The sequence below is a fragment of the Anolis sagrei genome, chromosome 4 (genome assembly GCF_037176765.1).
Source record: "Anolis sagrei isolate rAnoSag1 chromosome 4, rAnoSag1.mat, whole genome shotgun sequence".
NCBI lineage: Eukaryota > Metazoa > Chordata > Lepidosauria > Squamata > Dactyloidae > Anolis > Anolis sagrei.
Window position 1 is genome coordinate 139,965,386 of NC_090024.1, and position 13,360 is coordinate 139,978,745.

At 47.2% G+C, this 13,360-nt stretch overlaps 1 protein-coding gene across 1 annotated transcript in view; it reads left to right on the top strand.

Annotated features, from left to right (window-relative positions):
* Window positions 1-5,126: 5,126 nt before the first annotated feature.
* Window positions 5,127-13,360, top strand: part of PAX1 (paired box 1) — a 28,479-nt gene continuing 20,245 nt past the window's right edge. Inside the window, exons 1-2 of the mRNA XM_060774073.2 lie at window positions 5,127-5,179; window positions 5,383-6,057. Coding sequence (XP_060630056.2) covers window positions 5,176-5,179; window positions 5,383-6,057 — 679 coding nt within the window. The 5' untranslated portion in view covers window positions 5,127-5,175. The remainder of the gene's footprint in view (window positions 5,180-5,382; window positions 6,058-13,360) is intronic.

The window sequence follows — 13,360 nt, forward strand, 5'->3', positions numbered from 1 at the left end:
CTACACTGTCATATAAAATCCGGTTTATCTGATTTGAACTGGATTATATGAAACTATAGACTCATATAATCCAGTTCAAAGACATAATCCGGATTATTTGACTTTATAATCTGATCTGGCCTCTCTGCTAATAGTGTAGATCCAGCGTGATAATTGTCTCCCTGCTAATAGTATGGGGCTATGCCTTGATATTCCGGGTTATATGGTTGTGGGGAAGGGGACATAGTTTCTCTGAGGCCTGCTCTACACTGTCATATAAAATCCAGTTTATCTGATTTGAACTGGATTATATGGCACTATAGATTCATATAATCCAGTTCAAAGACATAATTCGGATTATTTGCTTTTATAATCTGGATTATCTGGCAGTATAGATCCAGCATGATAATTGTCTCTCTGCTAATAATATGGGGCTATGCTGACCATTTAATGTAAGGAATGTGTAGAAACCAACCGTCCTAGTTTAAATTTCGGACTTTCAAGTGATGGGTTGTTGTGGGTTTTTTCGGGCTGTATGGCCATGGTCTGGAGGCATTCTCTCCTGACGTTTCGCCTGCACTTTGGCAAGCATCCTCAGAGGTAGTGAGGTCTGTTGGAACTAGGCAAAAGTGATGGTTTGCTTAAATATTTCCTATTCAGAATACATAGGGTTTATGCGGTTTGACCTGGTGGCCTCTTTCCCTCTGGATCGGCGTGTTTTCATTCAGATCCATAGAACCCTCACTGTGATGCTGTGCCCCAAGTTTCACACCCTTCGCGCGCGATTTGCTTCCACGTCGGTTTACGTTTGTTTGTCCGTAAATTCCGTAAACTCCGTAAACCCTGAGGGACCTCGTTTCTCTCATCGAAGCGGGTGGGCTCCCAACGGGGCTGGGCATGGCCTTGGGCGATTGAAGCGGACCCAAGTCCACAACACAAACATTGACACGACATCAGAGGCGACGAGGAGAGAGTTGGCCAGGCCAGGCGTGACCCCCGCGGGTCCCTGCAAGGTGTTTCGCTAAAAGGCCCGGAATGGGGTTGGGTTCCGACACGCGTGGAAGGGTTTAACGACCCCCATCTCGAAAGTACGGAGATGCCACCCTTTCCAACCTTAATTCCGATGCCAATCCAAGCGCAGTGGGAGAGAAATAATACGAAAACGAGCGTAGCAGATTGGAAAAGCAAGAAGTTGTGTAGAAATGACACAAACACACATCTACGACTTTACAAAAGCTTGGTTAATTTCAGATAAGTTTAAGGAGGTCTCATGAACGTTGGGAATCCAAATAATATATTGTCGAAGGCTTTCATGGCCGGAATTATTGGGTTGTTGTAGGTTTGGCCATGTTCTAGAAGCATTCTCTCCTGACGTTTCGCCTGCATCTATGGCAAACATCCTCAGAGGTTGTGAGGAATAATAATATCATTATTAAAATAATAATAAATAAACCAATAATCCAGTTATTACCGTCCTTCCTCTCTACCTTAGAATTATCTATATAAATAAAATGTAATGTTCGTTTGTGGTATTCACAGAACTCAAAAACCACTGGACGAATTGACACCAAATTCAGACACAAGACACCTAGCAACCCAATGTATGTCCTTCACTAAAAAAAAGATTTTGTCATTTGGGAGTTGTAGTTGCTGAGATTTGTAGTTCACCTACAATCACAGAGCATTCTGAACCCCACCAAGGATAGAATTGGGCCAAACCTCCCACACAAAACCCTCATGTGGGCCACAGCAACGCGTGGCAGGGGACGGCTAGTCTATATAAATAAAAATGTAATGTTCGTTTGTGGGATTAACAGATCTTAAAAAGCAGTGGGCGAATTGACACAAAATTTGGACAGCATACACCTAACAACCCAATGTATGTCCTTCACTCAATTTTTTTTATTTTGTCATTTGGGGGTTGTAGTTATTGGGATTTATATTTCACCTACAATCAAAGAGCATTCTGAACTCCACCAATGATGGAATTGAACCAAAGGTGACACACAGGACTCCCACGACCAACAGAAAACACCAGAAGGGTTTGGTGGGCATTGACCTTGAGTTTGGGAGTTGTTGTTCACCTACATCCAAAGAGCACTGCGGACTCAAACAATGATGGATCTGGACCAAACATGGCACAAATATTCCATATGCCCAACTAGGAACACAGACGGCGTTTGGGGAAAATAGACCTTGACATTTGGGAGTTGTACTTACTGGAATTTATAGTTCACCTACAATCAAAGAGCATTCTGAACCCCACGAACAATTAGGGCAGACTTTCCACACAGAACTCCTATGACCAATAGAAAATACTTCAGGCCATCCAATCCTACTCCCTTTACCAGGGCAAGAAAACGTAATCAAATACTGTTTACCCACAAGCAGAAAGAAATTACATATATTAGAAACCAACACTTTCGAATTACTTTATTTTCCAGATCACCAGACTGGGCCACAGCAACGCTTGGCAGGGGGCGGCTAGTAGGAATAATATAATAACAATATAATATCAATAATATTAAATATCCTTGTGGGTGTCACAACCTCTGAGGATGACTGCCATAGATGCAGGCGAAACGTCAGGAGAGAATGCTTCTAGAACATGGCCATATAGCCCGAAAAACCTACAACAGCCCAATCAAAATAATATTTTTAAAAATTCTTTTCGACTCCGGTTTTGTGACTCTATTATTGTATGTATAGACACACACAGTGTAGGTCAAAAAGTAATGCCTCCATGCTCGAACTTTTCTTTCTTTCACAGCTACTGGACTATCTATGCATGATATGGTAGAGGTAACCTTACTCCATTGATTTAGTCTTTTCTTGTTCAGATTGACTGATTAGAACCATGGATCTGAAGCTAAAAGAAAGAATCCCCATTGAATTTCTGGCAAAAGAAGGTTAATGTGCACCTAAGGAAATCCATAACCGCTTAAAGAATGTTTATGGGGACCTGCAATGGACTTTCACCTGTTTGGACCTCTGAAGGACAACCTAGGTGGTTTCAGAGTCAATGACTTGGGTCACGAAGCAAAACCCAGAATTTCTCCAAAATGGTCTTGACGTCTGGGTTAAACGATGGCGCATGTGTAGAGCATAGTTCAGGCTATGATCTGTAGCAACTTCTGTTGTTATATGTACATTCATAACGTTTTTATGACACAGGAGGCAAAACTTTTTGACCCTCCGCAACATAAATCTGAGAGTGGCATTTCGAGAAGAAAAGTGCTTTCTTTTCAAAAGAAACTCTTTCCCATGATCAAGATAAATTAAAAACTTGCATTCTTGGCTTTTTCTAAAATGCCTTCTCCCTCCTTTGCGATCAAAAACGTTATTATTCGGATGCAGGTCTCGTTGTAATCGGTAGGACTGATCTCCCTATGAGTTTGTGACCCAGTTTAGTAACTGAGTTGGATCGAGTGGAATCGGGAGCTATTATCATTATGATTGTTATTTATTTCATTTCTTCATTGGGTACGTCTTCTCCCGGCCCTACTCCTCTTTACAGAGGGTGCAAAGGAAGCCGTATCGGTTATATTACTGGGAGCAGGTCGTTTCGAGGGAAACTAGAGATCATGTGGGTTGGGTGGTGTCGTTGAAGGCTCCTCGTTCCCTCCTGTGACGGTCGACTGAGGTCTTCCTGCGCAAGGAATCAAACCTTTTTCTTCGGATAGTAAAACATTTCACGAGGACAAACGGTGGTTCTTTATCCGTAGCAAAAAATGGAGAAGAAAGGAAGGAAGGAAAGAAGGAAGGAAGGAAGGAGGGAGGGAAGGAAGGAAGGAAGGAAGGAAGGAAGGAAGGAAAGAGGGGGGAGGGAAGGAAGGAAGGAAAGAAGGAAGGGAGGGAGGGAAGAAGGAAGGAAGGGAAAAAGGGAGGAAGGGAAGAAGGAAAGAAAGGAAGAAGGAAGGAAGAGAAGAAGGAAGGAAGTGAAAAGGGAAGGAAAGAAGAAGAAAGGGAGGGAGGGAGGAAAGAAGGAAGGAAGGGATGGGAGGAAGTGAAGAAGGAAGGGAGGAAGAAAAAAGGAAGGGGGAAGGAAAGAAGGGAAGAAGAAAGGGAGGAAGAAAGGAAGTGAAAACGAAAGGGAGGGAGGGAGGAAGTGAAGAAGGAAGGGAGGGAAGAAAAAAGGAAGGGAGAAGGAAAGAATGGAAGAAGAAAGGAAGAGAGGGAGGAAGAAAGGAAGGAAAGAAGAATAGAAGGGAAGGAGGAAGGAAGGGAAGGAGTAAGGAAAGAAGAAAGGTAGGGAGGGAGGAAGAAAGGAAGGAAAGAAGAAAGAAAGGGAAGGAGGAAAGAAGGGAAGGAGGAAGGAAGAAAAGAAGAAAGGGAGGGAGGGAAGAAGGAAAGAAGGGAGGGAGGGGGAGGTAAGGGAGGAAGGGAAGGAAAGAAGAAAGGAATAAGGAAGGAAAGAAACCTCAGAAATAAGGGAGTCTTCAGGGGGCTGCTTACAGACAAACAAGGCAGGGGCTCTGCTTGTGAAGACCCTCCGGCGGCTTAATAGGCCCAAACTCGGATTTTAGGGGACCTTCCAAATGTCTTCAGAAATAGGTGCTGCTCATTTGAGGCAAGTTCGCTCAGCACTGCATTCTTCCCTTGGATCCAGTGCAAACGAACCAGGGAGAGCCAGAGGCTCCACCAGACACTGGGGGACGGAGGTCAGCAGTGACAGGTGTCTCGGGTCGCTGACCTTGCTCGCACTCGGGGAAACGGGCTTCCTTCTCTTGGGGAACGGGAAAGGGCGGTGAGCGTATAGAGACACACCAATGTGACCCATCCACGCCTCCCTTGGACTCTTTCGCGGGAATCTGGCCTGAGGAGGGAGAGGAGGGGGCTTCGAGGCTCGGGGGGCGGGGCGGGCTCCGGAGGGGGCGGTTCCACATCAAGCCCTGCCCCATGCGGCCTCTCTGGGGCCGGAGACACCTCTCGGAGCCAATCAGCGGCCCGAAGCTGGTCCGCGCGGCACCTCCAGCGCGAGCCTCCTCGAGGGTGACGCGCGAGACACGTCAAGCGGCGCGGGCGCCTCCTCCGAAAGGGATCGGCAAGCTTTCCCGGGAGATCGCTCGCTTCCTACTCGGCTTTCGGAGGTGTCTCGGCTCGAGGCTGCCCTATGCGCCCGCCGCTGCTGCTGCCTGAGGGCGGCGGGGAAAGAGGCCGGGCTCCGGCGGCGCCTCCGGGCTGGCAGTGGCTACTATGGGTAAGGGCGAGGGAGGGGGGCAAGGCGGCGGAAGGGGCAGAGGTGGGCCTTGCGGGAAGCCGGCAGCCAGGCCAGCATGCAGAGAGTTCCACTGTTGAATGGCTCTCACAGTCAGGAAGTTCTTCCTAAAGTTCCGATGGAATCTCCTTTGCTAACTCTTGGCTTTTCCCTTCCCTCCTTCCCTGCTTCCCTCCCCGCTCCAGAGCAGAGCTACGGCGAGGTGAACCAGCTGGGCGGCGTCTTCGTGAACGGGCGCCCCTTGCCCAACGCCATCCGGCTGCGCATCGTGGAGCTGGCCCAGCTGGGCATCCGTCCCTGCGACATCAGTCGCCAGCTGCGGGTCTCGCACGGCTGCGTGAGCAAGATCCTGGCCCGCTACCACGAGACCGGCTCCATCCTGCCGGGGGCCATCGGGGGCAGCAAGCCCCGCGTCACCACCCCCAACGTGGTCAAGCACATCCGGGACTACAAGCAGGGCGACCCGGGCATCTTCGCCTGGGAGATCCGCGACCGGCTCTTGGCCGACGGCGTCTGCGACAAGTACAACGTGCCCTCCGTCAGCTCCATCAGCAGGATCCTCCGCAACAAGATCGGCAGCCTCTCGCAGCCCGGAGCAGCCCCCTCGGGCGGAGGAGGAGGAGGCGGAGGAGGAGGGGGGCCCTACGAGGGAGGGGGCAGCTGCAAGCACCCTGCCCCGCCGCAGCCCGCCCTGCCCTACAACCACATCTACCAGTACCCTTACCCCGCCGCCGCCGCCAAGCTGGGCAGCCACCCGGGGGTCCCGCTCTCGGCCGCCCACGTCAGCTTGCCCCGCTCCTGGCCCTCGGCCCACTCCGTCAGCAACATCCTGGGCATCCGCGCCTTCATGGAGCAGAGCGGTGAGTAGGGGGAAAGGGGAAGGGGGTCCCACCCCGGAAGTGAAGCCAAATAGGCACCCTCCCCTGCCAAAGAGAGCGCTGCGGCGGGAACTGTGCATGTGGGGAGGGTTTGGGGGATATTGCCCTTAGAAATCTGGGAGTTGTAGTTCACACTTATCTAGACAACACGGAACCCAGCCAACGAGGGATCTGGACCACAATTGGCAACATGTTCTACTGTGCATACTGGCAGGGTTTGGGGATGATCGCCCGGGCACCTGGGAGTTGTAGTTCACCCTTTTCCAGAGAACACTAAACTCAGCCAACTACAGATCTGGACCAAACTTGGCACACAGACCCAACATGGGCAATTGTGCATACTGGCAGGGTTTGGGAATCTAGGAGTTATTCTTCTTCCTTATTGAAAGAGCACTGAACTCAGCCAACACAGAACCAACAAGGCCAACTGTGTGTGCTGCCAGGATTTAAGGGGGGGGGGTGATTGCCCTGGGCATCTGGGAGTTGTAGTTCATCCTTATCCAGAGAATACTAAACCCAGCCGAGTACAGATCTGGACCAAACTTGGCACGCAGAACCCACATGGCCAACTGTGCATACTGGCAGGGTTTGGGGATGATTGCCCTGGGAACCTGGGACTTGTAGTTCACCGTTATACAGAGAGCATTGAACCCAGTCAAAAACGAATCTGGACCACAACTGGGACACAGACCCAACATGGCCAACTGTACATACTGGCAGGGTTTGGGGGGATTGTCCTGGGAATCTGGAAGTTGTAGTTTACCCTTATCCAGAGAGCACTGAACCCAACCAACTACGGATCTGGACCAAACTTGGCACACAGACCCAACATGGGCAACTGTGAATACTGGCATTCATTCTGGGGCAAGAAAAACACCCCTAGCTGCAAACTTAACAAGAAAGGGAGGCGAGGCTGGGCTATGCTTGGGGATTCAGTTTGCTGTTTGGTGTCGCTTCTGACATAGGGACACCTGCTCCATCTACACGTCCAAATAATGCGGTTTCAAGAACACAGATCAGATGCATTGAATTGCATTATATGGCAAGGTAGGCCGCTTCTACACAGCCATATAATCCAGATTATCAAAGCAGAATTTGCTTTGAACTGGATCATGTGAGTCTACACTGCCATATAATCCCGTTTAAGGCAGATAATCTGGATTTATATGGCAGTGTAGATGGCACCCGTAGATAGATAGATAGATAGATAGATAGATAGATAGATAGATAGATAGATGATAGATAGATAGATATAAAATGCAGCCAATCTGCTTTCTGGAATTGCATTATATGGCAATGTAGATCCAGACTCAGCCCCCTTCTACACTGCCGTATAATCCAGATTATCAAATCAAATGATCCGCTCTATCTGGTTTGAAGGATTTTATATGGCAGTGAAGAAGAGGCCTATATCTGCATTCTGAAAATGCATTATATGGCAATGTAGATCCAGAAGGGGGTTGCCACGAGTGTGACTCGTGCGAGTTTACTCAGTGAATTTGAGTGGCCAATCTGAGTGTAGAGCCTTGACATCCGGAGTGGCATTTACACTGCTTCTCCGAGATTAAGTAGCTGTGCTTAAATGTCATGACAATAAGTGGTATACTAGGCAACCTACATGCAAACAAAATAGTTTTCCTCGAATTTTACTATTTTGTTTCCTCCTTTTAGATTTGCATGTAAAGATACGCAAAATGTGCGTTATTAAACCAGAGGCAAAGAGTATTAATTCATTCAGAAAGACATAAAAGCGTTTACCAGGAAAAGGGGTTTTAGAGCTACTGCGCTTCCTCAAATAATAATGTTTCCGGGAGTCCAAATGAATGTGGATACATTCCCAAAAAAAAATGGCACTGTGAGCATTCATGTAGCCCTCCACAACGACTCTCGTGATTATTTCGCGATTTGGGATAGCGACCTAAAAATTTAGGGGCGAGATCGATTCCCTGAAACCATTTCCTGTGTATCCCGAAGCCAGGAGTTTAGCAGCAGCAGTAACATCAGTAATAGAAATAATAGCACAGCCCAACAGCAAAAATATCCTTGGTGTCTTGGATTTTAGGCCTGTTCCTGGTGTTGTTTGAGGCGCTGGGCCTGCAGCATTACCTCTGCTCTCTTGGTTCCCTTCCATATCTATCTATCTATCTATCTATCTATCTATCACCTAAATAAATAAATAAATAAATAAAATGTAATTTTCGTTTGTGGGATTAACATAACTCCAAAACCACTGGACGAATGGACACTATACCCCTAACAGACCAATAAGTGACCTTCACTCATAAAAAAACCCCCAAACAGCATAAAGGACTAAAAAAAACCCAAAAAGCTAAATGATGAAAAGCTAAACGATGACACAGAAAAAAAGGGAAGGAAGAAGGAGGGAAGGAAGGAGAGAAAGAATGAAAAAGAAAGAAAGAAAGAAAGAAAGAAAGAGGGGGGAAAAGAAGGAAAGAGTGAAGGAAGGAAAGAGATAGAGAATAAAGAAAGGAGAGAAAAAGGAAGGAAATGAAAGGGGGGAAGGAAGGAAAGAGGTAGAGAAGGAAGGAAGGAAAAGGGAAGAAAGGAAGGAGGGAAAGGAGAGAAAGAGGGAGGGAAGGTTGGCCACATCAATGCGTGGCGGGTACAACGACCAGCCCTATAACCCAGAGTATCAAGGCAGAAAATACCACAATATCTGCTTTGAACTGGGTTATTTGAGTCCACACTGCCATATATTCCAGTTCAAAGCAGATAATGTGGGATTTTATTCCGCGGTGTGAAAGGGGGCATAGATATGGTTATCACTTTTCCTCTGACTAGTAAAAAGGTAAAGGTAAAGGTAAAGGTTTTCCCTTGACCTTTAGGCAAGTCGTGTCCAATTCTGGGGGTTGGTGCTCGTCTCCATTTCTAAGCCGAAGAGCCGGCGTTGACTGTAGACACCTCCAAAGTCATGTGGCCAGCATGACTGCATGGAACGCCCTTACCTTCCCGCCGGAGCGGTACCTATTGATCTACTCACATTTGCATGTTTTCGAACTGCTAGGTTGACAGAAGCTGGGGCTAACAGCGGGAGCTCACCCCGCTCCCCGAATTCGAACCTGTGACCTTTCAATCACCAAGTTCAGCAGCTCAGCGGTTTAACCCACTGCACCATCGGGGGCTATCTGACTAGTAATGCCTTATAAATAATAAAATAATAAAACAGGGCTAGCATTTGAGGCACCAAAATATGGCTTGGCCAGTGTAGTGATAAGACTTATGGCTACCCTCTGAAGTTCATAGGTTTTTCTGATAACCCTAAAGCAGCCATGGGCCAACTTGGGCCCTCTAGGTGCTTTGGATTCAACTCCCGGCATTCCTAACAGCCTCGGGCCCTTTCCTTGGAGGGCCTAAGTTTGCCCATGCCTGCCCTAAAGCATCCCATATTTGTCTCTCATCCAAACACTAACCAGGGCTTGACCTGCTAAGCTTCCAAGATGACATAGAAGCTTATGTTTTAGGATATTTAGGGCCGCCAGGAATCGGGAACGACCAAATAATCGGTTTGTTTACCAACGGTTTTGGTTTAGTTCCTCTTCTAAGCCCAACTATTTGTGTCTTAAGAGTGTTCCCCCAAATTCCAGAGCCAGTGTAAAGAAGGAATAGGGATTTGAAGGCCGAGAATCCCCTAGATCACCTTTCTGGGGCCTTGAGCCTCGCAGGCCAGGGTTCGCCAGCAGACAGAACTCCGTCTCTAGCTGGAGGAAAGGCCCGGACATCTTGAACGTCTTATGGAAAAATGTGGAAAATATTTTCGAAGCGATGATAGATTGCCAACCGCAAAGCCGGAGCCCGCATGCCTCCCCTTGAAGAGAAAGCGGGAGAAGGGGGCAGGCAGTCCATTTCGCCATTGTGCGGGATCACAACCTTTCTTCCCCACCTCCCCAAACGCCCTCCTTCCGGCTTTAGAGAAAGAGACCCCGTTCTTGATTTCTTTCTTGCCGATTAGCTACAATTACATTAGATCCCAGAGTCCCACAACATCCTTGGTAGGAGGAGGCGGCTCCAGATAACCCGGGGATATATATTTTTAGACTAGAAAACTAGAAACAAAATGGGTTCCGGTTTCAATATTTTTTAAAAAAAAATTTTTTTTAATTCCCTTTCATTTATTGGAAAGTGACTCTGTCGCCTTATGGTTTTAAAACCCCAAACAATCCCTGCTGTTTAGTTTTTTCTCTCTCGTGTCAGGAGGACTTGAGAAACATCAAGTCACTTCTGGTGTGAGAGAATTGGCTGTCTGCAAGGCCGTTATCCAAGGGTCACCCGGATGTTTTACCATCCTCTGTGAGGCTTCTTTGTTGTCCCGGCTTGGGAAGCTGGAGCTGACAAACGGGAGCTCATCCCGCTCCCCATTGGAACTGCCAAGCTGGGAAGCTGAAGCTGACAGACGGGAACTCATCCCACTTCCCATTGGAACTGTCAATCTGGGAAGCTGGAGCTGACAGACGGGAGCTTATCCCACTCCACATTGGAACTGCCAACCTGGGAAGCTGGAGCTGACAGAGGGGAGCTCACCCCTCTCCCCATTGAAAACTTCCAAGCTGGGAAGCTGGAGCTGACAGACGGGAGCTCATCCCACTCCCCATTGGAACGGCCAACCTGGGAAGCTGGGGCTGACAGACGGGAGCTCACCCCACTCCCCATTGAAACTGCCAACCTGGGAAGCTGGAGCTGACAGGGCGGAGCTTACCCCGCTCCCCACCTTTAGGTCAGCAGTCCTGCTGGCACAAGGCTTTAAATCATTGCGTTAAGGGGGTTCCTTGGTGTTTAGTTGAACAATTCATAGACTTTAATAACGAAAATAAAATAAAAACCTTCTAATTGCTGCTTAGTTGAACAATTCATAGTTCTTTTAATTTGGTTATAAAAGTCCATCTTTGCTTAAGGAAACTTCTCGGTTCCCATGGGTGGGAGTAACTTAGGCCTTTCTAGACAGATCCTCTATCCCAGGACATGATCCCAAGTCTTCTGCTTTAAACTGGATTATATGAGTCCGCATTGTCAGATAATCTGGGATAAACAAAAGAACTGGGATCCGATCCTGGGCTATAGGGCCTGTCTGGAAGGGCCCAAAGTTGTTGGTGGCAGTAACTCATAAACTCTAAACTGATAGATTTCCCCCTCAAATAGGTTTGGATCCAAAGAGCAGGCAATTGGATTTGACTGAGCAATGAATCTCCCCCCTCCTCTCGATTTGTTCCGGCGGTTCCCCTTCGAAAGGGCCTTCTCAATGATGTGGGATGAAGTCCCGCAAAACTGGCCCCTTCAAAGGAAACAGGCGTGGAAATGGGAGAATATGTTTCAAATGAATTCTTGGCAAAAGCTGGTTGCATTTGTGCACTGAATGGAAGACCTCGCGATACGAGAGCCGGCGCGGTAGTCCGGGTTTGTGGGCTTGGGCTGCATCCCACCCTTCGCCAGGGCGACTGCTTCCCACCCAAACACAGTCTGGAGCAGCCAGAAATCCGCATTGCTTTCATTACACAGAGAAACACACAGATTGATGCCTCGAAGGTTGGCCATTTTCTGGGTCTGTGTGACTTGTCGCTTCCAAAAATTGTTAGTTTTTGAGATAGAAATTCATGATAACCACATCTACGAAGCTAGAGCTGATGCGGTCTATCCAATGCAATTTTCTGAATCAGCAGTTCCAAATAACCCCAGGAACAGGCCTAAAAACCAAGATAGATAGACAGAAAAGCACATATACGGGTGGGTCAAAAAGTTTTGCCTCCTGGGTCATAAAAACGTTATGAATGAACATATAACAGCAGGAGTTGCTACAGATCATAACATGTGTGGGCATGCATTATCCTGATGAAGGAGCTCTTGACAAACTTCCACTCGCTTCCTCCCATTGATTATCGACAGTTTCATTGATTATCATCACAAAAACCATCAGTCAATTGCTTGGGAACCCATACTCTTTGTAGTATCCCATCTATATAAATAAAAATGTAATGTTCGTTTGTGGGATTAACATAACTCAAAAACCACTGGACGAATTGACACGAAATTTGGACACAAGATACCTAACAACCCAATGTATGTCCTTCACTAAAAAAAAAAGGATTTTGTCATTTGTGGCCTATCAGGTCAACGAGTAAACATCACTCATAAAACACTGAAAAACGCAGCAGAAGAGACTTAAAAAGCAAAAAAAAAAAAAAAATTACAACGCAGGTGCAAAACCACATATGTAACACTCAAACACATAAAAACACATACACAGAAAGGGAGGGAGGAGGGAAGGAGGGAAGGAAAGAAAGGTAGAGAAGGAAGAAGGAGGGAAGGAAAGAAAGAAGGAAAGAAAGAAGGATAGAGAAGGAAGGAAGGAAGGAGGGAAGGAGAGAAAGGGAAAGAAGGAGGGAAGGAGATAGTGAATGAAGGAAAGAAGGATAGAGAAGTAAGGAGAGAGGGAGGAAGAGAAAGAGGGAAGGAAGGAGAGAAGGAAAGAAGGAAAGAAAGGTAGAGAAGGAAGGAGAGAAGGAAATAAAAAAGTGAAAGAGGGAAGGAAGGAGAGAAGGAATGTAAAAGAGAAAGAGGGAGGGAAGGAAAGAGACAAGGAAGAATGGAACCAAAGAGCAAAGGAAGCGAAAAAGCAAACAGGTAGAGAAGGAAGAAAAAAGAAGGGAAAGAAAAAGAGGGAAGGAAAGAAAGAGGGAGGGAAGGAAGGAGAGAAAGAAAGAAAGAAGGAGAGAAGGTTGGCCACAGCAACGCATGGCGGGTACAGCTAGTCAACGATAATTCCTTGGGCAGAGCTATAGAAGTTAAATGCATCAGCAACATTCTGAACTAAGGCGTCTGTCGTCCTTCAGATTTGTGGTTCTAATAAGTAAATCAGAAAAAAGAAAAGACTATATCAGGAAAGTAAGGTTACCTCTATCGCAGCCTTGCTCAACCTGGGGGCCCGAGACCCCTGGGGGGAGGTCGCGAGGGGGGTGTCAGAGGGGTCGCCAAAGGCCATCAGAAAACACAGTATTTTCTGTTGGTCATGGGGGTTCTGTGTGGGAAATTAGGCCCAATTCTATTGTTGGTGAACTATAAATCCTAGGAACTACAACTTCCAAATGTCAAGGCTTATTTTCTCCAAACTCCACCAATGTTCACATTTGGACATATTGAGCATTCGTGCCAAGTTTGGTCCAGATCCATCATTGTTTGAGTCCACAGTGCTCTCTGGATGTAGGTGAACTATAACTCCAAAAACTCAAGGTCAGTGCCCACCAAACCCTTCTAGTGTTTTCTGTTGGTCATGGGA